The 27,005-nt window shown below is 45.3% G+C and overlaps 1 protein-coding gene across 7 annotated transcripts in view; it reads right to left on the bottom strand.

Annotated features, from left to right (window-relative positions):
• LOC136612717 (DBIRD complex subunit ZNF326-like) overlaps window positions 1-27,005 on the bottom strand; it is a 131,624-nt gene that overhangs the window by 49,968 nt on the left and 54,651 nt on the right. For 4 of the 7 annotated variants that reach the window (XM_066593268.1, XM_066593269.1, XM_066593270.1 and 1 more), the window contains exon 1: window positions 13,140-14,778. The exons of the other annotated variants lie outside the window; for them this stretch is intronic. In XM_066593268.1, coding sequence (XP_066449365.1) covers window positions 13,140-14,643 — 1,504 coding nt within the window. In that variant the 5' untranslated portion in view covers window positions 14,644-14,778. Of the gene's footprint in view, window positions 1-13,139; window positions 14,779-27,005 lie in introns of those variants that run through there. 7 annotated transcript variants of the gene reach the window in all.

Raw genomic sequence — 27,005 nt, 5'->3', positions numbered from 1 at the left:
GGAGCTGTGGCCAACCCAAACAGTAGGGCCACAAGCTGGAAGTGGTCCGAAAAGATTGCAAATCACTGAAAGAGGTTGGCCATAGAGAGGACAGAGGAACAAACCAGAAGAGGCTTTGCAGATGTACTTCCCGGCTTGGAACAGTTGCTGAGCTATCTCTGCCAAGTCTTTGGAAAGAGCCCCTGAAAGGATGCCGCAGTGTAGTTATCTTGCCCATTCCCACGAAGCTCTGCTACCCCAGGAGAAAGTGAAAAAGGTACAAGGGCTGACCTTGCAGCTTCAAACGAGGACTTAAAGGGGTTGTCCGGCCATAAACATTAGGTCTCATTACTTCTGTTTGCCCAATACAATGCACTTTGTAATATACATTGTGCATTGTAAATTAGCCAAACAGAAGTTATTCACTTACCTTTTGGGGTGCCTCCCCCTGTGTTGCTCCTCGGTTGCCATGGTTCCGACAAGTCTCTTGTCCTCTTCTTGTCGGGACGATGGGGACGCGCTTCTCCAGCACAGCTCTGCGCATGTGCAGAAGAACTTCAGCCGCTGGGAAGCTCAGTTCTGCCTGCAGGGGAGGTGTGGCTGCTGGCTCTTCATCTCCAAGGTAAGAATGAGTGGAGGGGCGGGCTCTTGTGGGGGGGGGGGGGAAGGATGGATGGATGTATGTATGTGTGCAAGTGGTGTGGGGGGGGGCTGTGCAGTGATGTGTGCTACTGTAATGTCAGGAGACCCGGCTGTCAGAAGTCCGGGGGGGGGGGGGGGGGGGGGGAGCTGTGTGTGTGTGTGTGTGTGTGTGCAGTGATGTGTGCTACTGTAGTGTCAGGAGACCCGGCTGTCAGAAGTCGGGGGGGGGGGGGGGGGGGGAGCTGTGTGTGTGTGTGTGTGCAGTGATGTGTGCTACTGTAGTGTCAGGAGACCCGGCTGTCAGAAGTCGGGGGGGGGGCTGTGTGTGTGTGTGTGTGTGCAGTGATGTGTGCCACTGTAATGTCAGGAGACCCGGCTGTCAGAAGTCGGGGGGGCTGTGTGTGTGTGTGTGTGTGTGCAGTGATGTGTGCTACTGTAATGTCAGGAGACCCAGCTGTCAGAAGTCTGGGGGGGGGGGGATGTGTGCAGTGGGTGCGGTCACATAGACTTGTAGCGGTGGGGTGTGCGGTCACATAGACTTGTCGCGGTGGGGTGTGCGGTCACATAGACTTGTCGCGGTGGGGTGTGCGGTCACATAGACTTGTCGCGGTGGGGTGTGCGGTCACATAGACTTGTCGCGGTGGGGTGTGCGGTCACATAGACTTGTCGCGGTGGGGTGTGCGGTCACATAGACTTGTCGCGGTGGAGTGTGCGGTCACATAGACTTGTCGCGGTGGGGTGTGCGGTCACATAGACGTGTCGCGGTGGGGTGTGCGGTCACATAGACGTGTCGCGGTGGGGTGTGCGGTCACATAGACGTGTCGCGATGGGGTGTCCCGTCACATAGATTTGTAGCTGTGGGGGGGTGGTCTGTCACAGTAATTTGTCACGTGGGGTTGGAGGGGGCTGTGACAGTAATTTGCCGCGCTGGGGGGGGGGGGGGGTAGCGTGGGGCTGTCACAGTAATTTTTTACACGGTATAATCATGCCTGTGCAGGGAGGGGAGGAGGTGAGCTGTGTCTGTTGTGAATGGTGGATCCTGTGTTATCTATATATAGGTATCACTGTACTTGTAGGGGGGAGGGGCAGGGGGTGCTGTTTGTGTACTTGTGTGTGGGCACTGTAAAGGGGGACTCTGTGGGGGACGTCACAGGGGGGGCACTGTATAGGGACGCTATGGATGGGGGGACTGTGGGGGGCATGTGGAGGGGGGCTACTTTGGAGTGCACTGGGAAGGACTCTGGGGGGTGGCATGTGTGGGGGGGTACTGTGGAGGGCACTGTGGGGGGGGGGGAATACTGGGGGGGGCACTGTTGAGGGGGGGGACTGTGGAGAATGCTGTGGTTGGGGGAATGAGGGGGGCTACTTTGGAGGGCACTGTATGGGTGACACTGGGGGGCACTGTGGGGGGGGCATGTGTAGGGGGTACTGTAGAGGGCACTATTTGTGGCACTGTAGGGGGGGACTGTGCACTGTGGGGGGGGGTCATTGTGAGGGGGGGGGGGTCGCTGTGGGAGGGGCACTATGAGGGCATGTGAGTTTGGGGAAATGTTTTGTTTTACTTTAGCAGGGTGGGGGGGGGGGGCAGTAGGTAGCCTTGCAGTGGGGGGGCTGCAGGAGAGTTCTCTCTCGGCTCTCCCCCGCCCCCTCTCCATTCACTATACACTGTGCTGCTGTTTACACTCATGCCAGGATTTTATCCTAAACCATGAGTGTATAATGCAGTCTCCCCTGGTCACACCCCCTCTGATTATAGTATGCAGCAGGGGGCGGGGCCTGGGTGGGAGAGACTGTAGAGAAGTTCAATAGAGGTGGGCGTGTCGTGGGCGGGGCTAGGACGTGAGGTGAGGGAGGCCATGAAATCCTGCCTTTTCATGTCTCTTACTACCATTGGGAGCGCGCACACAGAAGAGGGAGAGCGCAGAGCATTGTGGGAAGGCAGCACAGAGGCGCCATCTTTGAAAGCTGCAGTGAAGATCAGATTCTAAGGTAAGAAACTGACATTCCAGCTGATCTGCCTGCCAGTTTGAGACCCTGTATGCTGTGTGTTACTATCCTTACTGAAAGGGAAGCAGCAGCATTATAACATTTTTTACCCTGTGTGGCCGGACAACCCCTTTAATGAATGATTCCAGCCTTCTACTGTGCTGGTCCTGGAAAGAAGCAGCGTTGGCCATTAGCAGTGTGGTAGCTTTCACCTGACGAGAGACTGGCGGATAACCATTTCTTAACCGAATCTTCTGGGAAGAGATACATGACGTCAAAGCGTTTAGACTTAGAAAAACGTCTGTCAGGTATGTTACACTATTTGGTTAGAACATCAACAAATTCCACATGTTATGGAAAAGACTGCGTTTGAATACCTTGGCTGCTTGAAAGAAAAAAAATAAATAAAAATCTCTAGACAGAAAGGCCCCCAAATATTTGATTTGAAGCACTTTCTTTAAAGCCGCGATAAGACTGTCAAACATGAACTATTACTCCTCGTCGAAGGACGAGTCAGATTTAGAAACTTCACATTCGTAACGGGAGTGGTCCTTAGAGGGGTCCTAAGAACGCAACTCCAGAGGCATCAGTGAAGCATAAGAGTTCAATGAATGCAAGGGAGTTTAAGTCATGGGGAATCTGACCCTTGCCTTTTCTGCCAAGGACGAATCCTCAACCTTAGTCATAAGGTAGGTCTTGAATGGCCAACCTACCTAACATTTGCACAATGGACTTGGAAGCCTTCATGAGGTCCGACACTGCCTAGGCCGGGTATTGCGGCCAATGCGGTTCGGTACCTTAGCGGTGGAAGCCTTGAAGGGTTGGTCACTGCCGGGTCTTAGAGACAGGCGGTTTGTGCAGAAGGGCTCTGGCTGACCACACGGAAATTTAGTATTACAGCAGGAGTGAGCAAAATTGGTGGCAATCGCCAGCCTCAGTTTTAGAGCCTCTCCTCTGGGGTCGGCCATGGTAGCTGCACACAATCTGTGCAAGGTGTGGGCTACTATAACTACTGTATCACTTTATATTCCCGGTCCAAACAGCAAAGGACCCGCAGAACAAGAGGTCTGCTTCCTATGGACACTCAGCTAAAAATGTGTTAGCCTAGTGGTGGCAGGAGGCGTATAGCTGATAGGAGGAATAAACACATTTTTCCTTAGTGTCCGCCTCCTGGTGGCACCAGCCATACCCCCACAGTCTTTGCTGTGTCCCCAATGATATGGATGACAAACAAATACACATAACATTGTGCTTCAGGAAGTTAAAGAGGTTATCGGAGATGGAGCATTTTTTCTATTGATGACCTATTCTCAAGCTAGGTCATCAATAGATGATCAGCATTGTTCACCGCTTGGGATCCACATTGAACAGCTAACTCGTGATGCTGCTGTCAATATGGTTAGTGCTGGATGCAGATATTATTGTAAATATTGCAGCAGCCCAGTTTGGTTCTGAAGGCACAGTTCCCTTTGAATCCAATGGGAGCTGTGCCTGAAATACAAACCTGGATCCCTGCACTACAGACAATGCAATCTCCTACCTGTGCTGTCCGTACGGACAGTGGCACTGTGAATTATCTGATTAACGAGGCTCTCAAGTGGCAGGCCCATGCCAATCCTCTATTGAGGACTTAGAAACAATACCTAAAGTCCTGGTCAACCCATTCAATTGGAAGTGCCATTTCCTCCAGAGATCAGGTTGCCTGTACTACCAGAGTCCGCAATGTCTGGTGAAGAGGAAGAAAGAAATAGCCACAAGGAATGGTTGAAGAGTAGAGCGTCTTACTGAGGTGCATAAAAAGTATCTAGGCCAATTTGAAGGCTCTCCAAATCTCTCCAATAAAAAGTGGCCTTTACCAGGATGTCTCTAAGGAAGAAGTGCTGTCTTAGTAGAGGGAAAATCTGCATTTTCAGTATCTTCTTGGAGGGTTAATTTAACAAAAGTAGAATAAAAATGAATGGCGACGTATCAAACCACCCCTTCATCTCCAAATTACTAGAACGCCTGGTCTACTCGCGCCTCACACTCTCTCCTCGACCCCCGCCAGTCTGGTTTCCGCTCTCTACACTCGACCGAAACTGCCCCCACAAAAGTATCAAATCACCTGATGATGGCAAAGTTGAGAGGTGACTACTCCCTACTAATCCTCCTTGATCTGTCTGCTGCATTTGACACTGTCGACCATGATCACCTTATCACTATGCTCCACTCTATTGGTCTAAAGGACACTGTTCTCTCCTGGTTCTCCTCCTACCTCTCTGACCACTTTTTCAGCATCTCATTTGCTTGCTCTATCTCCTCTCTACTTGCTCTCGCTGTTGGGGTACCCCAGGGCTCGGTCCTTGGTCCCCTTCTCTTCACTATCTATACAGCCCCAATTGGACACACCATCCGCAAATTCGGCCACCAATACTATCTCTACGCTGATGACACCCAACTATACACCTCTTCCCATGAGTTCTCGGAACCATTCCTCCAAAATATCAGCGACTGTCCATCCGCTGTCTCTAACACCATGTCCTCCCTTTTTCTCAAACTTAACATGCACCTCAGAAATATTGCTAAAATTACAGTCATTCCTTACCACGGACACTCTAAAGACACTAGTGGTTGCCCTCATCCACTCCCGAATCAACTACTGCAACACGCTACTCATCGGCCTCCCCCACACCAGACTCGCTCCACTCCAATCCATACTAAATGTGGCAGCTAGGCTCATTTTCCTATCTAGCCGTTACTCAGATACCTTTGTACTTTGCCAGTCGCTGCATTGGCTGCCCATCCTATGCAGAATTAAATGTAAACTCCTCCACCTCACCCACAAAGCTCTGCATGGTGCCGCGCCACCATACATCGCCTTCCTCCTGTCCGTACACCACCCAGCCCGCTCACACCGATCTGCTAACACACTCAGATTAAACACCACTCTAATACGAATCTCACATGCTCGCCTCCAGGACTTCACCAGAGCAGCACCCGTCTTCTGGAACGCTCTACCCAAGGCATCTCGACAGTTCCCGATGCAGAAATTTTCAGACGCGCCTTAAAAAAAAGCACCTCTTCAGGGAGGCATACCAAATCCCTGACCTAGTCCCCTGCCCTAGTCCCCTGCCCCTCCCAATGGCTCCCAATAGCTTCCACCCTGCCTATCACATAGACCTCTATCCCTGCAACTCCTTACCGCCCCACCCAGTTTGCTTTCTAATAACTGATTTCCACATGAAATCCCCTAATGCCTGTGTTCCCCATGCCTCGTTCCCCCCCCACTTGTACCTCCTGTACCACCCCTATCCCATTTGTTTTAAGCTGACTGGGGACACACCTAAACTGAGTGCTCACTTATCCTACAAATAAAATCAACCACAACTTCTTACTGTAAACGTGGGGTAGGCCACAGCTTTATTAAACTTTAACCTCTTGATATTTAAATAACTTTATTTAACCAACACAACCTTTTTCCCATGCCGTAATCCACTGAACCTTAACTGTGACAGTCCAAAGGACGTTCGTAAGCCCAAATCTACTTAGGCTTGCAAACCTTCCTTTCCCGTAGCTAGCATGGGAAGCTCCCGGCCTAAAACTAGCTGTGACAACTTCCTGAACCTAACCTCCTCCTCCCCGTCCCTTATCTTTTCCCCTCCGGGCGGGTGTGCGGGCGTCTTTTCCCGCTCGTCTGTCTTCTCGTGTGTGCTGCCTCTTCTGTCCTGTTTCTTCCTCTGCGTCCCCCTCCCTCACTTCCTGTCTTAACTCCACCCCCTAAATCTGTGCTCACTATTAACCCTTTAACTCCTCTATCCCTCCCGGTCCCCAGTCACCTGCCGTTTCATTAGTGCATTTTACGGCATGATAGACTGGGCACACACCTAAACTGAGTGCTCACTTATCCTACAAATTAAATCTACCACAACTTCTTGCTGTAAACGTGGGGTAGGCCCCGAGCACACGTTCGTGTGCGATTTTTAAACTCTCACTGTGGTAATTCCCCTTTAGTTCCTTCCAGCCCCCTTAGGGGATGGCTTATCTTGGGACACATAATTCCCTGAAATACATATTTCTTTATAACTCCGTGTGGGTGTGACCCACCATGAAAATATGACAACGATGTTTCCTGTTGTGATTTTATGTGTGTTTTGAGCCCACGCATGAGTAGTTTTGGACGCATCTGATCCAAGATGCGCAAGTCTCGGTTCCTGAGCGTCGTGCAAATATGGGAGTCCCTGCATCTTATTGGTGGGGATGCAACGTTCCATAAAATATCCTCGCCAGCGGGCTGCGACGTACAGATCTTTCATAATTCCTAAATTACATTTTTCTTTATCTTAACCCTTTCCAGTCCAATGTCGGGCCTGCCCCGACATCATCATTTCCCTCCACAGCTCCGATGTCGGGGCAGGCCCGACACTGCAGTGCAGGAGTGGATCTGCACCCGATCGTCAGACACATCGGGTGCAGATGCACTCCTGCACTGGTCCTCATCGAGGACCACCGAGGAGAAGGCAGAAAGGGTTTTTAACCCTTTCTGCCTTCTCCTTTAGGGTGCGTTCACACGAGCGCATAAACGGCGCGTTTTTGCGCCCAATCGTATAAACGTGACCATCTGAGGCATTGTTTTCCAATGTATTCGTTCGCACGGGCGATTTTACGGCGCGTAAAAACGGCAACCCGAAAAAAAAACGGAACATATGCGACCGAAATACGCGCCAACGCATATTCGATGCCAGAAAAGATAGTTTGCAAAGTAGGAACAAACGATAATACGCTTTCTAGCTCTGGTCATGATCGCCGAAAAACGTTCTTTCCGGCGATTAAACGCTGCGCACGTGCGAACGTAAATACGCCTACGCTCGTGTGATCGCGCCCTTACACATTACATAGCGCTCAATTAGCGCTATGCAATTCATAGATTCCGGCCGGCGATCATGTGACCGCCGGTGTTACCTGACCCCCGGCGGTCACATGAACGCCGAGCCGGGAGCCTGCACTGTGGGAGGACCTGCTTACCTGACCGGCGTCTTGCGCATTCTACTTCTGTCTCCCGGCCCGGCGATCATGTGACCGCCAGGTGCCACCTGACCCCAGCGGTCACATGATCGCCGGGAGGCAGAAGGAGAATGCGGAAGACGCCGGACAGGTAAGCAGGTCCCTCCCTGCACCCTCCTGAACTCTGTTAGTTCAGGAGGGTGCAGGAAAATGTATTTTTTCTCACCCATTCTCCCCAGCTCCAATTTATTTGGAGCTGGGGAGAATGGGTGAGCAAAAATAAATGGATTGGAAAGGGTTAAGGGCGCGTTCTTTTGTTAACTTTGCCTCCAAAACTTATCAGGTCAGTTATGACCATTTGGACCAGTAAAGGAGGGAAAGAGCTGCTGAGGTGTGAAGCTTGTTTCCTCTCGTTATCTCCTAATATAAACACTGGCTGCCTCTGGCTCCAGAGGGACTGTGGGACATCAGAGACCCCCTGGGGGAGAAGTGTAACAGCCTTTTCTGAAGTCTACTTTAAAGGTATTTCAGCACCCAGCTCCTTCCCCTAGAGCAGTGATGGCGAACCTTTTAGATACAGAGTGCACAAACTGCAACTCAAAACCCACTTATTTATGGTAAAGTGCCAACATGTCAGGGTGCAGGTCACATCACGACGTATGATTTTACCCCATCGTTCTTAAAAGGACAAGGCTGTTTCAAAATAGACAGGGTGCAAATTTTGACTTCTTTTGGATGCGGAATTGCTGTGGAATTTGCCACGGAAATTTCCACTGAGGACATTCTACAGCATTTCCACTTCGTGTAAACATATCCCAGCAGTGATACTGACCCCCACCGGAGCGGCCCCAGCAGTAAGGGTGACCCCCTGAGAGCAGCCCCAGCGCGGCTTTGGTGGTTATAGTGACCCCGCACAGCGGCCCCAGCGGTAATAGGGACACCGCACCGTGGCCCCAGTCGTAATAGTGACATCCCACAGTGGCCCCCCAGTAGTAATAGTGATACCACACAGTGGTCTCAGTGGTAATAGTGACATCCCACAGCAGGCCCCAGTAGTAATAGTGACATCCGACAGCAGCCCCCAGTAGTAATAGTGACATCCGACAGCAGCCCCCAGTAGTAATAGTGACATCCGACAGCAGCCCCCAGTAGTAATAGTGACATCCGACAGCAGCCCCCAGTAGTAATAGTGACATCCGACAGCAGCCCCCAGTAGTAATAGTGACATCCGACAGCAGCCCCCAGTAGTAATAGTGACATCCGACAGCAGCCCCCAGTAGTAATAGTGACATCCGACAGCAGCCCCCAGTAGTAATAGTGACATCCGACAGCAGCCCCCAGTAGTAATAGTGACATCTGACAGCAGCCCCCAGTAGTAATAGTGACATCTGACAGCAGCCCCCAGTAGTAATAGTGACATCCCCTAGCAGCCCCAGCGGTAATAGTGACACCCCACAGTGGTCCCCAGTAGTAATAGTGACATCCCACAGTAGCCAGTAGTAATAGTGACATCCCACAGTGGCCCCCAATAGTAATAGCGACATCCCAAAGTGGCCCCTGTAGCAATAGCGCCCCCCACCCCTCTGAGACCCAAATCCCCCCCCCCCCCCCCAGCTCCTCTGCTCGGCGCTGTTTCTGCCACTGATCCCAGGAGCACATTGTGACGTGCTGCCGGACACCTCCTCCCCTTTCCTGCTCTTGCCGAACCAAGTAGGAGACGTCAGAGGAGGGGGAGGAGGATCCCAGCTGCACACTGACATCACAGTGTGCGCCGGGATCAGCGCTTCTAGCAGCTCTGCTGAGTGAATACCAGCAGGGAAGCTGCGGCACCCCTGCCAGTATTTACTAATGTGGTGAGCGGCCGACGGCGGCGAGTGCCAGCTGGGAAGGCTCTGAGTGCCACCTCTGGCACGCGTGCCATAGGTTCGCCACCACTGCCCTAGAGCTACTGAGGTGTGAAGCCATTCGCTTGCTCTGGCTCCAGAGGGATGGTAGGACATCAGAGACCCCCTGGGGGAGAAGTGTAACAGCCCTTTCTGAAGTCTACTTCAAAGGTATTTCAGCACCCAGCTTCCCTGGGTACTGAAAAGCATCCAACTCCTTAACCTACGGCTACACATCATGGTTGCCACATCACATGGGACTAAGGTCCCTCCTCACAGTAACGAAACAAAATAACTAGAGAACTCTGCCTGTACCGCCTGTCTTATGCCAAATAACTGAAACCGATAAACTCGGGCCTTGTGGTCTAAACTGCTATTAAATCCGGCCTGACATAAGATTTGTACGCCTGCGACTTCCATCTACCTAAACGTTTCAACCCGTCTTCATTCATACCGTGTGCGTCAGCCATGGTAGTTGCACCTATTCTGAATGAATGCCGAACTTGGCCAGGTCCAAACCCGCCTTACGCAATGCCGACCGCAAAACCGTTGCAAATTGGAAACGTGTTAATGGGAGTCCCGACGCATGTGCCAAAAACTGGCCATTGGAGGCCCGCATCTCTACATATTGACGTACCATATCCACTGGGCACCATCTTCTGCCCGGTCTGCTGATCACTAGCCATTCGCCTCGGCCGTAAATATCGTTTTTTGACTTCCTGTTGCGCACTCGCAAACCGTCGCCTGTGAAAACAACGTCGTTGGATAGTAGGCCTCCCGGCTTATTCTTGCTGGCTGAGACTAATTTGCCGATGCGCAAAGCTGCAAAAAACGCTAGTGAAAAAGCGGTTCGGAACAATAACGTTTCTGCGCTATCTGTACATATAGCCGCTAACGCCTCTAATAACTTGGTCAATAATGCAAAAGTAATGGGACGCCTTGTATCTACTCTCGTTCTGCCCTTCTTCCAACCACGGATAATCTGCCGAAAAACAAAATCTTTTGTGATGTCCGTCATGCCATGTAGCTTCAATAAGAACGCTACCCCTGACAGGTGCTTCTTAGCTACACCAACCGATGCCCGCTTCGAGCCTAGACACGTTAGCATATCTAACATGGCTGACCGTGCTCTGTCGCCTCCTACCACCCGATTTCCCGAAAACGTTAACCACGCCGCCCAAATCGTGTTGTAGCCTTTCCATGTAGCGACCGCCACTGATGCTTCCACCAGCTTCAGCAACTCTCTTCTGTCAGACTCTATAAGAAAGGAGGGCAACGTACCCCTTCGGTATCCGCTTTTGGGTGCCACTCCCTGAACAACTCCATCTGTGAACGAGAGAGTGCATCAGCCGCGCCATTGCTATGTCCTGGAACGTGTCTAGCTCTCAAGTAAATGTTCTTTTGAGGACATCTAAGCACCACATGCCTCAACAGAGCCAACACCGGTGGGGAACCCGAAGATTGTTTATTAATCGTTTGCACCACTGCCACGTTAACCGACCAGAAACATAACTTACAATCTTGCATTTCGGAACTCCATAGTTCCAAGGCAACCACCACTGGAAAAAACTCTAATAGCGTAATGTTCTTTGTCCACTGATTTTTGTGCCACTCCCTTGGCCATTGTTCCCTGCACCAGTGATTCTTGAAAATGACGCCAAAACCGCCCGAGCCCGCCGCATCCGCGAACACGCTAAGATCAGAGCCTGACAAATCCTCCTTTGGACACATGACCTGCCCGTTAAAAGATTGTAAGAAAACCTTCGATATATGTAAATCCGCTTTTATACCTCTAGTCACGCGCACGGAATGGTGGGGTTCTCGCACCCCTGCCGTTGCAAGGGATAGCCTTCTGGAAAAGGCTCGTCCCATGGGGATAACATTGCAAGCAAAGTTAAGTAAACCTGATAACACTTGTACCTGGCGCAACGTCGCCTTCTTGCAACCCGCCACATCATCTACTGACCGACGCAACTTATCCACTTTTTCCTCCGGAAGCCTGAAAACCATTGTAGCTGAATCGATTTCTATACCGAGGAACGTCAAGCAGGTGACCGGCCCCAGAGTTTTTTCCTCTGATAGCGGTACCCCCATGCGATGCATGAGCTTCCGGAAAGTGCTCAGTAACAAACCACAATCGCCGGACACTTGCGAACCAATGAACAAAAAATCATCCAAATAGTGCATCACCGATAAGATGCCCGTCTCAAATTTGAGCATTCATTCCAAAAAAGAGCTGAATAGCTCAAAAAAATAGCAGGATATGGAGCATCCCATTGGTAAACACATGTCGATGAAAAAAAGGTTATCCACTCTGCACCCCAGCAAATGGAAACAGTTCGGGTGGACTGGCAGTAACCGGAAAGCAGACTCAATGTCTGCCTTCGCCAAATGTGCGTGTCTGCCCGCCTTTTTTACTAGCCGAACTGCCAAGTCAAACGACGTATAAGCTACTGTCGCTTGTTCTTTCGATCTCCCATCATTGACCGACAAACCTTGCGGGAAAGATAGGTGGTGAATCAAATGGAATTTGCCGGGTTCTTTCTTGGGTACAAGCCCCAGTGGAGACACCCGTAAATTCGCAAAAGGTGGCTCCTCAAACGAGCCTGCCATGCGGCCCAGCTCGACTTCTTTGAGAAGCTTTTCCCACACAAGCTCGATGTTATCCGTTGCTGATTTTAAACTAGGGCAAAACATGGATGCTGGTTGGTGCGAAAACGGTATCACAAAACCTTCGGAAAAACCGGACTTAAGAATTTTTGCTTCCTGTTTCTTGTGGTACTTGTCGAGCCACAGATCCAGATAGTGACTTCTCACCGGGGTTCGGTGCTCCACTGGCACCACCCACTGAGGCAGAGGATTTTTGTTTTCGGAAGCAGCGGATCGCTGCAATGTTGCCCTCCGCAAATCGAGCACTCATGCCGATACTTGCAGGTGGTGTAGAATCTACAATGACCTTCATTGTAGAGCCAACAAGATCCGTTCAGTCGCTGGGAGCCCGCGGCTCCCCCTGGAAAGGACAGTCTTACTGGGCGCTGCGCTAAAATGAGTTGGATCCACACATCTGTGGCTTTAGATGCCCAGCTTATGTGATCCATTCCTGACACCTGACGCCTAAAGTCCTCATCATATCTCCACCAGGCTGACCCTCCGTGCAGCCTGTATGCGCTAAAAATGGTGTTCAAGTACACCATCATCTCCGGGCTCTTGGTGGGCTGATGTTGACACACCACGTGAGACAGTACCAAATATGCTTGTAACCAGTTGCCAAATGTCTTGGCAATTTTAGTTTTCTTATCAGGTCCGCGTTCGGAAAAGCGTTCCATTACGTGGTCAACTGACAACAGGGACTAAATGTCCACGTAAATTCCTTTTTTAATTTTTTCCACCAGATCCTCTGACAAACCTACCCCTAAGGGGGCAACACCACAAACAAGCGAATTGGCATATTTTAAACCTTCCGCCGGGTCACTTTCCGCACTCGCTGTTGAACCAACTCCGAAATTACCTGCAGGCGGGACTGAGCCCCTGGAGAACAGGACACTAGAAGCCCTTCTTTGGGATCGACTTTGTTCAACAGCGATTTCAAGACTGTGACCAAATCTCCCGTGTCAACCGCTTTGGCGGGATCCATAACATTTTTCCAAGCATCAACAAAAGAAGACTCACCAGCTCGACCGACCTCTGGCGTTGCCAAGGGTGTGGAACTCGTTGTGACTCTCTTGTGTCGTCTGTCTTGTCCGGGCGAGGGCTGCCTGCCGACTTCACGCGGAGCCTCTTGCGCCCTTCCTGCTTGTGACGTTCCAGGGTAGTCCCGATCTGACCTCTCCTGCGCATAAATGTGCCTCCTGCGGCGTGTTATCTCCCTGTCCTGGCGGGATAGTTGCGGAGCCGAACTTATACGGTGGCTTACCGACTGCTGTGACTCCTCCGGACTGCTGCTCCTGCGGCCTCTAGCTGTCTCGCGCTCCCTAAAGCTGCTGCTGTACCCAGCCCACCCCTGCTCTAAACCTGCAGACCGCCTGCTACCGCGCTGTTCGCGCCTGGCTCTCTCGCGCTGCCTGCGCTTAGCGCCCCGACCTTGCCGATTGCCGGCGCTACGATAGGCCGAGGTTTGGGACTGCGTGCCCTCGTGCCCAGCTGGGGCGCTGAGGTAACGGGGGTTAATAAAGCAACCACGCTGAGTGCTTGACCCCGCGGGAGGTAGCTGACATGCGGGCGTGCTGTCTGCTAGCCTCTGTGTACTAGCAGCACCAGTAGTGGGGGAAGGTGAGGAACGCGGGGTTGAGAAGGGACCCCGGACGGACCTCCCGGTGGCGGCTCTATACGTGGGGTTATAAACTTTAGCCAAGGGCCTTTCACCGGAACTGGCCTCTTCGTGCGAGCTATCAGTTTCAGCTATAACGCTCTCCCTGTCTCTAGCACTACCCTCTATACTGGCCCCCATGCTGCCGACGCTGCTGGCCACGCTGTGGTCCGGGCTGTATTGATCCCCTCCCCCCGCTGAGAGCCCCCCTCTAACTGCCCTTAAACCCCCTTCTCCCTGATCTCTCTCCCCTCTCCCTCCCAGCATGTTGACCGCTACTCTGCTAAGCTGGCGCGCGCGGCCGCCATCTTGTGGGAGCGCGCGGCTTCTCCGCGTGTTCCCCTGTACTTCGTCACCGTGGTGCCGTTGCTCCATTCTGCCGGAAGGTGAGGTCCTGCGCCCGCTCGCGCGCCGCTCTGCCAAACCGCAGCCCATGGGGGCTGCCGGGCGTCTGCCACATTCTTCCGGACCACCGGCTGGTGGTAACCGCTTCCCTGTGGCTGTCTTTCTACCCGCGGCTTGCTTTGCTGGCGGCGCCCTTCCATCTTCGGGGGTCTCTGCTGCTCTCTGTCCTTCGGTCGCCAGGCTGGATCTTCTGCCCCCGCGCCTTGCGACCGGACTTGGGCTTAGTCTCGCTGGGGGCTGTTTCCTCCTCTGTGGCCGTCCCCGCAATATCTCCCTCTCGTCTTCGTCTTCTGCGGCTCCTCGCCGCTGCGCCTCCTGCTCCACTGTTCCTGTCACTGCTGTACTTGTCATGTAGCTGGAGAGGATTTCTTCCAGCCATTCTATACCGTCCTGCCGAACTGCTTCTTTGATCTCCTCCCGCAGTGCTTCCATCTCCACTGTATCCTCTTCACAACGGCTCATTTTCTTACTTTCTCCTCGCTGCCTTTATTTCGGATTTTCTCTTTCTCCTCTTTCTGACGTCTTGTCCGGCTCCTCAGTCTTCTCATATGTGTGTGTGTGTGTGTGTGTGTTGCCTCTTCTGTCCTGTTTCTTCCTCTGCTCCCCCCCCTCACTTCCTGCCTTAACTCCACCCCCTACATCTGTGCTCACTATTAACCCTTTAACTCCTCTCTTCCTCCGGCTCCGGTCCCCAGTCACCTGCCGTTTCATTAGTGCATTTTACGGCATGATAGATTGTATCTCACATTGTAATTGTTGTATTGCTTGCATTTCTCCCATGCTTGAAAGCGCTGCAGAATAATGAAGATATATCTATCAAACTATCTATATATATATAAAGCTGAAAGCCCTCACTGACTGACTGACTGACTGACTGACTGACTGACTCGCCAAAAGTTCTCCAACTTCCCGATATCGCAGAAACATGAATTTTGGCGCAATCATAGATTATCTCAAAAATAGGAAAAGTAATTGGGTCCCAACTCGATTATTCAATTCTAGCGCAAAAGAATTGGCGTCGAAATTTAATGTACATAATCTAAATCACTCACTTCCCAATATCATAGAAACGTGAAATTTGGCACGAGCATTGATTATGTCATAAAAAGGAAAAGCTAATGGGTCCCAACGCGATCATTCAATTCTAGCGCAAAAGAATTAGCGTCCAAATTTTACGTGTGGAATGTAATTTTCTCACTTTCCGGTGTCATAGAAACGTGAAATTTGGCACGAGCATTGATTATGTCATAAATAGGAAAAGCGAATGGGTCCCAACTCGATTATTCAATTCTAGCGCAAAAGAATTGGCGTCGAAATTTTACGTGCGGAATGTAATTTTTTCACTTTCCGGTGTCATAGAAACGGGAAATTTGGCACGAGCATTGATTATGTCATAAGTAGGAAAAGCTAATGGGTCCCAACTCGATTATTCAATTCTATGCGCAAAAGAATTAGCGTCCAAATTTTACGTGCGGAATGTAATTTTCTCACTTTCCGCTGTCATAGAAACGGAAAATTTGGCACGAGCATTGATTATGTCATAAATAGGAAAAGTTAATAGGTCCCAATTTCATTATTCAATTCTAGCGCAAAAGAATTGGCGTCGAAATTTTACGTGCGGAATGTAATTTTTTCACTTTCCGGTGTCATAGAAACAGGAAATTTGGCACGAGCATTGATTATGTCATAAATAGGAAACGCTAATGGGTCCCAACTCCATTATTCAATTCTATGCGCAAAAGAATTAGCGTCCAAATTTTACGTGCGGAATGTAATTTTTTCACTTTCCGGTGTCATAGAAACGGGAAATTTGGCACGAGCATTGATTATGTCATAAGTAGGAAAAGCTAATGGGTCCCAACTCGATTATTCAATTCTATGCGCAAAAGAATTAGCGTCCAAATTTTACGTACGGAATCTAATTCTCTCACTTCCCGGTGTCATAGAAACGGGAAATTTGGCACGAGCATTGATTATGTCATAAATAGTAAAAGCTAATGGGTCCCAACTCCATTATTCAATTCTATGCGCAAAAGAATTAGCGTCCAAATTTTACGTGCGGAATGTAATTTTTTCACTTTCCGGTGTCATAGAAACGGGAAATTTGGCACGAGCATTGATTATGTCATAAGTAGGAAAAGCTAATGGGTCCCAACTCGATTATTCAATTCTATGCGCAAAAGAATTAGCGTCCAAATTTTACGTGCGGAATGTAATTTTTTCACTTTCCGGTGTCATAGAAACGGGAAATTTGGCACGAGCATTGATTATGTCATAAGTAGGAAAAGCTAATGGGTCCCAACTCCATTATTCAATTCTATGCGCAAAAGAATTAGCGTCCAGATTTTACGTGCGAATGTAATTTTCTCACTTGCCGGTGTCATAGAAACGGGAAATTTGGCATGAGCATTGATTATGTCATAAATAGGAAAGGTAATAGGTCCCAACTTGATTATTCAATTCTAGCGCAAAAGAATTGGCGCCGAAATTATACGTGCGGAATGTAATTTTCTCACTTTCCAGTGTTATAGAAACGGGAAATTTGGCACGAGCATTGATTATGTCATTAATAGGAAAAGCTAATGGGTCCCAACTCCATTATTCAATTCTAGTGCAAAAGAATTAGCGTCCAAATTTTACGTGCGGAATGTAATTTTCTCACTTTCCGCTGTCATAGAAACGGGAAATTTGGCATGAGCATTGATTATGTCATAAATAGGAAAAGCGAATGGGTCCCAACTCAATTATTCAATTCTAGCGCAAAAGAATTGGCGTCGAAATTTTACGTGCGGAATGTAATTTTTTCACTTTCCGGTGTCATAGAAACGGGAAATTTGGCACGAGCATTGATTATGTCATAAGTAGGAAAAGCTAATGGGTCCCAACTCGATTATTCAATTCTATGCGCAAAAGAATTAGCGTCCAAATTTTACGTGCGTAATGTAATTTCTTCACTTTCCGGTGTCATAGAAACAGGAAACTTGGCACGAGCATTGATCATGTCATAAATAGGAAAAGCTAATGGGTCCCAACTCGATTATTCAATTCTATGCGCAAAAGAATTAGCGTCCAAATTTTACGTACGGAATCTAATTTTCTCACTTTCTGGTGTCATAGAAACATGAAATTTGGCACGAGCATTGATTATGTCATAAATAGGAAAAGTTAATAAGTCCCAACTCCATTATTCAATTCTAGCGCAAAAGAATTGGCGTCAAAATTTTACGTGCGGAATGTAATTTCTTCACTTTTCAGTGTCATAGAAACAGGAAATTTGGCACAAGCATTGATTATGTCATAAATAGTAAAAGCTAATGGGTCCCAACTCCATTATTCAATTCTATGCGCAAAAGAATTAGCGTCCAAATTTTACGTACGGAATCTAATTTTCTCACATTCCGGTGTCATAGAAACGGGAAATTTGGCACGAGCATTGATTATGTCATGAATAGGAAAAGCTAATGGGTCCCAACTCGATTCTTCAATTCTAGCGCAAAAGAATTAGCGTCCAAATTTTACGTGCGGAATGCAATTTTCTCACTTTCCGCTGTCATAGAAACGGAAAATTTGGCACGAGCATTGATTATGTCATAAATAGGAAAAGTTAATAGGTCCCAATTCCATTATTCAATTCTAGCGCAAAAGAATTGGCGTCGAAATTTTACGTGCGGAATGTAATTTTTTCACTTTCCGGTGTCATAGAAACAGGAAATTTGGCACGAGCATTGATTATGTCATAAATTGTAAAAGCTAATGGGTCCCAACTCCATTATTCAATTCTATGCGCAAAAGAATTAGCGTCCAAATTTTACGTACGGAATGTAATTTTCTCACTTTCCGGTGTCATAGAAACGGGAAATTTGGCACGAGCATTGATTATGTCATAAATAGGAAAAGCTAATGGGTCCCAACTCCATTATTCAATTCTATGCGCAAAAGAATTAGCGTCCAAATTTTACGTGCGGAATGTAATTTTTTCACTTTCCGGTGTCATAGAAACGGGAAATTTCGCACGAGCATTGATTATGTCATAAATAGTAAAAGCTAATGGGTCCCAACTCGATTATTCAATTCTATGCGCAAAAGAATTAGCGTCCAAATTTTACGTACGGAATCTAATTTTCTCACATTCCGGTGTCATAGAAACGGGAAATTTGGCACGAGCATTGATTATGTCATGAATAGGAAAAGCTAATGGGTCCCAACTCGATTCTTCAATTCTAGCGCAAAAGAATTAGCGTCCAAATTTTACGTGCGGAATGCAATTTTCTCACTTTCCGCTGTCATAGAAACGGAAAATTTGGCACGAGCATTGATTATGTCATAAATAGGAAAAGTTAATAGGTCCCAATTCCATTATTCAATTCTAGCGCAAAAGAATTGGCGTCGAAATTTTACGTGCGGAATGTAATTTTTTCACTTTCCGGTGTCATAGAAACAGGAAATTTGGCACGAGCATTGATTATGTCATAAATTGTAAAAGCTAATGGGTCCCAACTCCATTATTCAATTCTATGCGCAAAAGAATTAGCGTCCAAATTTTACGTACGGAATGTAATTTTCTCACTTTCCGGTGTCATAGAAACGGGAAATTTGGCACGAGCATTGATTATGTCATAAATAGGAAAAGCTAATGGGTCCCAACTCCATTATTCAATTCTATGCGCAAAAGAATTAGCGTCCAAATTTTACGTGCGGAATGTAATTTTTTCACTTTCCGGTGTCATAGAAACGGGAAATTTGGCACGAGCATTGATTATGTCATAAATAGTAAAAGCTAAGCGATCCCAACTCGATTATTCAATTCAATGTGCAAAAGAATTAGCGTCCAAATTTTACGTACGGAATCTATTTTTCTCACTTTCCGCTGTCATAGAAACGGAAAATTTGGCACGAGCATTGATTATGTCATAAATAGGAAAAGCGAATGGGTCCCAACTCAATTATTCAATTCTAGCGCAAAAGAATTGGCGTCGAAATTTTACGTGCGGAATGTAATTTTTTCACTTTCCGGTGTCATAGAAACGGGAAATTTGGCACGAGCATTGATTATGTCATAAATAGGAAAAGCGAATGGGTCCCAACTCAATTATTCAATTCTAGCGCAAAAGAATTGGCGTCGAAATTTTACGTGCGGAATGTAATTTTTTCACTTTCCGGTGTCATAGAAACGGGAAATTTGGCACGAGCATTGATTATGTCATAAGTAGGAAAAGCTAATGGGTCCCAACTCGATTATTCAATTCTATGCGCAAAAGAATTAGCGTCCAAATTTTACGTGCGTAATGTAATTTCTTCACTTTCCGGTGTCATAGAAACATGAAATTTGGCACGAGCATTGATTATGTCATAAATAGGAAAAGTTAATAAGTCCCAACTCCATTATTCAATTCTAGCGCAAAAGAATTGGCGTCAAAATTTTACGTGCAGAATGTAATTTCTTCACTTTTCAGTGTCATAGAAACAGGAAATTTGGCACAAGCATTGATTATGTCATAAATAGTAAAAGCTAATGGGTCCCAACTCCATTATTCAATTCTATGCGCAAAAGAATTAGCGTCCAAATTTTACGTACGGAATCTAATTTTCTCACATTCCGGTGTCATAGAAACGGGAAATTTGGCACGAGCATTGATTATGTCATGAATAGGAAAAGCTAATGGGTCCCAACTCGATTCTTCAATTCTAGCGCAAAAGAATTAGCGTCCAAATTTTACGTGCGGAATGCAATTTTCTCACTTTCCGCTGTCATAGAAACGGAAAATTTGGCACGAGCATTGATTATGTCATAAATAGGAAAAGTTAATAGGTCCCAACTCAATTATTCAATTCTAGCGCAAAAGAATTGGCGTCGAAATTTTACGTGCGGAATGTAATTTTTTCACTTTCCGGTGTCATAGAAACGGGAAATTTGGCACGAGCATTGATTATGTCATAAGTAGGAAAAGCTAATGGGTCCCAACTCGATTATTCAATTCTATGCGCAAAAGAATTAGCGTCCAAATTTTACGTGCGTAATGTAATTTCTTCACTTTCCGGTGTCATAGAAACATGAAATTTGGCACGAGCATTGATTATGTCATAAATAGGAAAAGTTAATAAGTCCCAACTCCATTATTCAATTCTAGCGCAAAAGAATTGGCGTCAAAATTTTACGTGCAGAATGTAATTTCTTCACTTTTCAGTGTCATAGAAACAGGAAATTTGGCACAAGCATTGATTATGTCATAAATAGTAAAAGCTAATGGGTCCCAACTCCATTATTCAATTCTATGCGCAAAAGAATTAGCGTCCAAATTTTACGTACGGAATCTAATTTTCTCACATTCCGGTGTCATAGAAACGGGAAATTTGGCACGAGCATTGATTATGTCATGAATAGGAAAAGCTAATGGGTCCCAACTCGATTCTTCAATTCTAGCGCAAAAGAATTAGCGTCCAAATTTTACGTGCGGAATGCAATTTTCTCACTTTCCGCTGTCATAGAAACGGAAAATTTGGCACGAGCATTGATTATGTCATAAATAGGAAAAGTTAATAGGTCCCAATTCCATTATTCAATTCTAGCGCAAAAGAATTGGCGTCGAAATTTTACGTGCGGAATGTAATTTTTTCACTTTCCGGTGTCATTGAAACAGGAAATTTGGCACGAGCATTGATTATGTCATAAATTGTAAAAGCTAATGGGTCCCAACTCCATTATTCAATTCTATGCGCAAAAGAATTAGCGTCCAAATTTTACGTACGGAATGTAATTTTCTCACTTTCCGGTGTCATAGAAACGGGAAATTTGGCACGAGCATTGATTATGTCATAAATAGGAAAAGCTAATGGGTCCCAACTCCATTATTCAATTCTATGCGCAAAAGAATTAGCGTCCAAATTTTACGTGCGGAATGTAATTTTTTCACTTTCCGGTGTCATAGAAACGGGAAATTTCGCACGAGCATTGATTATGTCATAAATAGTAAAAGCTAATGGGTCCCAACTCGATTATTCAATTCTATGCGCAAAAGAATTAGCGTCCAAATTTTACGTACGGAATCTAATTTTCTCACATTCCGGTGTCATAGAAACGGGAAATTTGGCACGAGCATTGATTATGTCATGAATAGGAAAAGCTAATGGGTCCCAACTCGATTCTTCAATTCTAGCGCAAAAGAATTAGCGTCCAAATTTTACGTGCGGAATGCAATTTTCTCACTTTCCGCTGTCATAGAAACGGAAAATTTGGCACGAGCATTGATTATGTCATAAATAGGAAAAGTTAATAGGTCCCAATTCCATTATTCAATTCTAGCGCAAAAGAATTGGCGTCGAAATTTTACGTGCGGAATGTAATTTTTTCACTTTCCGGTGTCATAGAAACAGGAAATTTGGCACGAGCATTGATTATGTCATAAATTGTAAAAGCTAATGGGTCCCAACTCCATTATTCAATTCTATGCGCAAAAGAATTAGCGTCCAAATTTTACGTACGGAATGTAATTTTCTCACTTTCCGGTGTCATAGAAACGGGAAATTTGGCACGAGCATTGATTATGTCATAAATAGGAAAAGCTAATGGGTCCCAACTCCATTATTCAATTCTATGCGCAAAAGAATTAGCGTCCAAATTTTACGTGCGGAATGTAATTTTTTCACTTTCCGGTGTCATAGAAACGGGAAATTTGGCACGAGCATTGATTATGTCATAAATAGTAAAAGCTAAGCGATCCCAACTCGATTATTCAATTCAATGTGCAAAAGAATTAGCGTCCAAATTTTACGTACGGAATCTATTTTTCTCACTTTCCGCTGTCATAGAAACGGAAAATTTGGCACGAGCATTGATTATGTCATAAATAGGAAAAGCTAATGGGTCCCAACTTGATTATTCAATTCTAGCGCAAAAGAATTGGCGCCGAAATTTTACGTGCGGAATATAATTTTCTCACTTTCCAGTGTCATAGAAACGGGAAATTTGGCACGAGCATTGATTATGTCATAAATAGGAAAAGCTAATAGGTCCCAACTCCATTATTCAATTCTATGCGCAAAAGAATTAGCGTCCAAATTTTACATGCGGAATGTAATTTTCTCACTTTCCGGTGTCATGAAACGTAAAATTTGGCACGAGCATTGATTATGTCATAAATAGGAAAAGCGAATGGGTCCCAACTCAATTATTCAATTCTAGCGCAAAAGAATTGGCGTCGAAATTTTACGTGCGGAATGTAATTTTTTCACTTTCCGGTGTCATAGAAACGGGAAATTTGGCACGAGCATTGATTATGTCATAAGTAGGAAAAGCTAATGGGTCCCAACTCGATTATTCAATTCTATGCGCAAAAGAATTAGCGTCCAAATTTTACGTGCGTAATGTAATTTCTTCACTTTCCGGTGTCATAGAAACAGGAAACTTGGCACGAGCATTGATCATGTCATAAATAGGAAAAGCTAATGGGTCCCAACTTGATTATTCAATTCTATGCGCAAAAGAATTAGCGTCCAAATTTTACGTACGGAATCTAATTTTCTCACTTTCTGGTGTCATAGAAACATGAAATTTGGCACGAGCATTGATTATGTCATAAATAGGAAAAGTTAATAAGTCCCAACTCCATTATTCAATTCTAGCGCAAAAGAATTGGCGTCAAAATTTTACGTGCGGAATGTAATTTCTTCACTTTTCAGTGTCATAGAAACAGGAAATTTGGCACAAGCATTGATTATGTCATAAATAGTAAAAGCTAATGGGTCCCAACTCCATTATTCAATTCTATGCGCAAAAGAATTAGCGTCCAAATTTTACGTACGGAATCTAATTTTCTCACATTCCGGTGTCATAGAAACGGGAAATTTGGCACGAGCATTGATTATGTCATGAATAGGAAAAGCTAATGGGTCCCAACTCGATTCTTCAATTCTAGCGCAAAAGAATTAGCGTCCAAATTTTACGTGCGGAATGCAATTTTCTCACTTTCCGCTGTCATAGAAACGGAAAATTTGGCACGAGCATTGATTATGTCATAAATAGGAAAAGTTAATAGGTCCCAATTCCATTATTCAATTCTAGCGCAAAAGAATTGGCGTCGAAATTTTACGTGCGGAATGTAATTTTTTCACTTTCCGGTGTCATAGAAACAGGAAATTTGGCACGAGCATTGATTATGTCATAAATTGTAAAAGCTAATGGGTCCCAACTCCATTATTCAATTCTATGCGCAAAAGAATTAGCGTCCAAATTTTACGTACGGAATGTAATTTTCTCACTTTCCGGTGTCATAGAAACGGGAAATTTGGCACGAGCATTGATTATGTCATAAATAGGAAAAGCTAATGGGTCCTAACTCCATTATTCAATTCTATGCGCAAAAGAATTAGCGTCCAAATTTTACGTGCGGAATGTAATTTTTTCACTTTCCGGTGTCATAGAAACGGGAAATTTCGCACGAGCATTGATTATGTCATAAATAGTAAAAGCTAATGGGTCCCAACTCGATTATTCAATTCTATGCGCAAAAGAATTAGCGTCCAAATTTTACGTACGGAATCTAATTTTCTCACATTCCGGTGTCATAGAAACGGGAAATTTGGCACGAGCATTGATTATGTCATGAATAGGAAAAGCTAATGGGTCCCAACTCGATTCTTCAATTCTAGCGCAAAAGAATTAGCGTCCAAATTTTACGTGCGGAATGCAATTTTCTCACTTTCCGCTGTCATAGAAACGGAAAATTTGGCACGAGCATTGATTATGTCATAAATAGGAAAAGTTAATAGGTCCCAATTCCATTATTCAATTCTAGCGCAAAAGAATTGGCGTCGAAATTTTACGTGCGGAATGTAATTTTTTCACTTTCCGGTGTCATAGAAACAGGAAATTTGGCACGAGCATTGATTATGTCATAAATTGTAAAAGCTAATGGGTCCCAACTCCATTATTCAATTCTATGCGCAAAAGAATTAGCGTCCAAATTTTACGTACGGAATGTAATTTTCTCACTTTCCGGTGTCATAGAAACGGGAAATTTGGCACGAGCATTGATTATGTCATAAATAGGAAAAGCTAATGGGTCCCAACTCCATTATTCAATTCTATGCGCAAAAGAATTAGCGTCCAAATTTTACGTGCGGAATGTAATTTTTTCACTTTCCGGTGTCATAGAAACGGGAAATTTGGCACGAGCATTGATTATGTCATAAATAGTAAAAGCTAAGCGATCCCAACTCGATTATTTAATTCAATGTGCAAAAGAATTAGCGTCCAAATTTTACGTACGGAATCTAATTTTCTCACATTCCGGTGTCATAGAAACGGGAAATTTGGCACGAGCATTGATTATGTCATGAATAGGAAAAGCTAATGGGTCCCAACTCGATTCTTCAATTCTAGCGCAAAAGAATTAGCGTCCAAATTTTACGTGCGGAATGCAATTTTCTCACTTTCCGCTGTCATAGAAACGGAAAATTTGGCACGAGCATTGATTATGTCATAAATAGGAAAAGTTAATAGGTCCCAATTCCATTATTCAATTCTAGCGCAAAAGAATTGGCGTCGAAATTTTACGTGCGGAATGTAATTTTTTCACTTTCCGGTGTCATAGAAACAGGAAATTTGGCACGAGCATTGATTATGTCATAAATTGTAAAAGCTAATGGGTCCCAACTCCATTATTCAATTCTATGCGCAAAAGAATTAGCGTCCAAATTTTACGTACGGAATGTAATTTTCTCACTTTCCGGTGTCATAGAAACGGGAAATTTGGCACGAGCATTGATTATGTCATAAATAGGAAAAGCTAATGGGTCCCAACTCCATTATTCAATTCTATGCGCAAAAGAATTAGCGTCCAAATTTTACGTGCGGAATGTAATTTTTTCACTTTCCGGTGTCATAGAAACGGGAAATTTCGCACGAGCATTGATTATGTCATAAATAGTAAAAGCTAATGGGTCCCAACTCGATTATTCAATTCTATGCGCAAAAGAATTAGCGTCCAAATTTTACGTACGGAATCTAATTTTCTCACATTCCGGTGTCATAGAAACGGGAAATTTGGCACGAGCATTGATTATGTCATGAATAGGAAAAGCTAATGGGTCCCAACTCGATTCTTCAATTCTAGCGCAAAAGAATTAGCGTCCAAATTTTACGTGCGGAATGCAATTTTCTCACTTTCCGCTGTCATAGAAACGGAAAATTTGGCACGAGCATTGATTATGTCATAAATAGGAAAAGTTAATAGGTCCCAATTCCATTATTCAATTCTAGCGCAAAAGAATTGGCGTCGAAATTTTACGTGCGGAATGTAATTTTTTCACTTTCCGGTGTCATAGAAACAGGAAATTTGGCACGAGCATTGATTATGTCATAAATTGTAAAAGCTAATGGGTCCCAACTCCATTATTCAATTCTATGCGCAAAAGAATTAGCGTCCAAATTTTACGTACGGAATGTAATTTTCTCACTTTCCGGTGTCATAGAAACGGGAAATTTGGCACGAGCATTGATTATGTCATAAATAGGAAAAGCTAATGGGTCCCAACTCCATTATTCAATTCTATGCGCAAAAGAATTAGCGTCCAAATTTTACGTGCGGAATGTAATTTTTTCACTTTCCGGTGTCATAGAAACGGGAAATTTGGCACGAGCATTGATTATGTCATAAATAGTAAAAGCTAAGCGATCCCAACTCGATTATTCAATTCAATGTGCAAAAGAATTAGCGTCCAAATTTTACGTACGGAATCTATTTTTCTCACTTTCCGCTGTCATAGAAACGGAAAATTTGGCACGAGCATTGATTATGTCATAAATAGGAAAAGCTAATGGGTCCCAACTTGATTATTCAATTCTAGCGCAAAAGAATTGGCGCCGAAATTTTACGTGCGGAATATAATTTTCTCACTTTCCAGTGTCATAGAAACGGGAAATTTGGCACGAGCAATGATTATGTCATAAATAGGAAAAGCTAATAGGTCCCAACTCCATTATTCAATTCTATGCGCAAAAGAATTAGCGTCCAAATTTTACATGCGGAATGTAATTTTCTCACTTTCCGGTGTCATGAAACGTAAAATTTGGCACGAGCATTGATTATGTCATAAATAGGAAAAGCGAATGGGTCCCAACTCAATTATTCAATTCTAGCGCAAAAGAATTGGCGTCGAAATTTTACGTGCGGAATGTAATTTTTTCACTTTCCGGTGTCATAGAAACGGGAAATTTGGCACGAGCATTGATTATGTCATAAGTAGGAAAAGCTAATGGGTCCCAACTCGATTATTCAATTCTATGCGCAAAAGAATTAGCGTCCAAATTTTACGTGCGTAATGTAATTTCTTCACTTTCCGGTGTCATAGAAACAGGAAACTTGGCACGAGCATTGATCATGTCATAAATAGGAAAAGCTAATGGGTCCCAACTCGATTATTCAATTCTATGCGCAAAAGAATTAGCGTCCAAATTTTACGTACGGAATCTAATTTTCTCACTTTCTGGTGTCATAGAAACATGAAATTTGGCACGAGCATTGATTATGTCATAAATAGGAAAAGTTAATAAGTCCCAACTCCATTATTCAATTCTAGCGCAAAAGAATTGGCGTCAAAATTTTACGTGCGGAATGTAATTTCTTCACTTTTCAGTGTCATAGAAACAGGAAATTTGGCACAAGCATTGATTATGTCATAAATAGTAAAAGCTAATGGGTCCCAACTCCATTATTCAATTCTATGCGCAAAAGAATTAGCGTCCAAATTTTACGTACGGAATCTAATTTTCTCACATTCCGGTGTCATAGAAACGGGAAATTTGGCACGAGCATTGATTATGTCAT

Source organism: Eleutherodactylus coqui, chromosome 2, assembly GCF_035609145.1.
Source record: "Eleutherodactylus coqui strain aEleCoq1 chromosome 2, aEleCoq1.hap1, whole genome shotgun sequence".
Taxonomy (NCBI): domain Eukaryota; kingdom Metazoa; phylum Chordata; class Amphibia; order Anura; family Eleutherodactylidae; genus Eleutherodactylus; species Eleutherodactylus coqui.
This window is presented reverse-complemented; position numbering and strand designations above follow the sequence as displayed.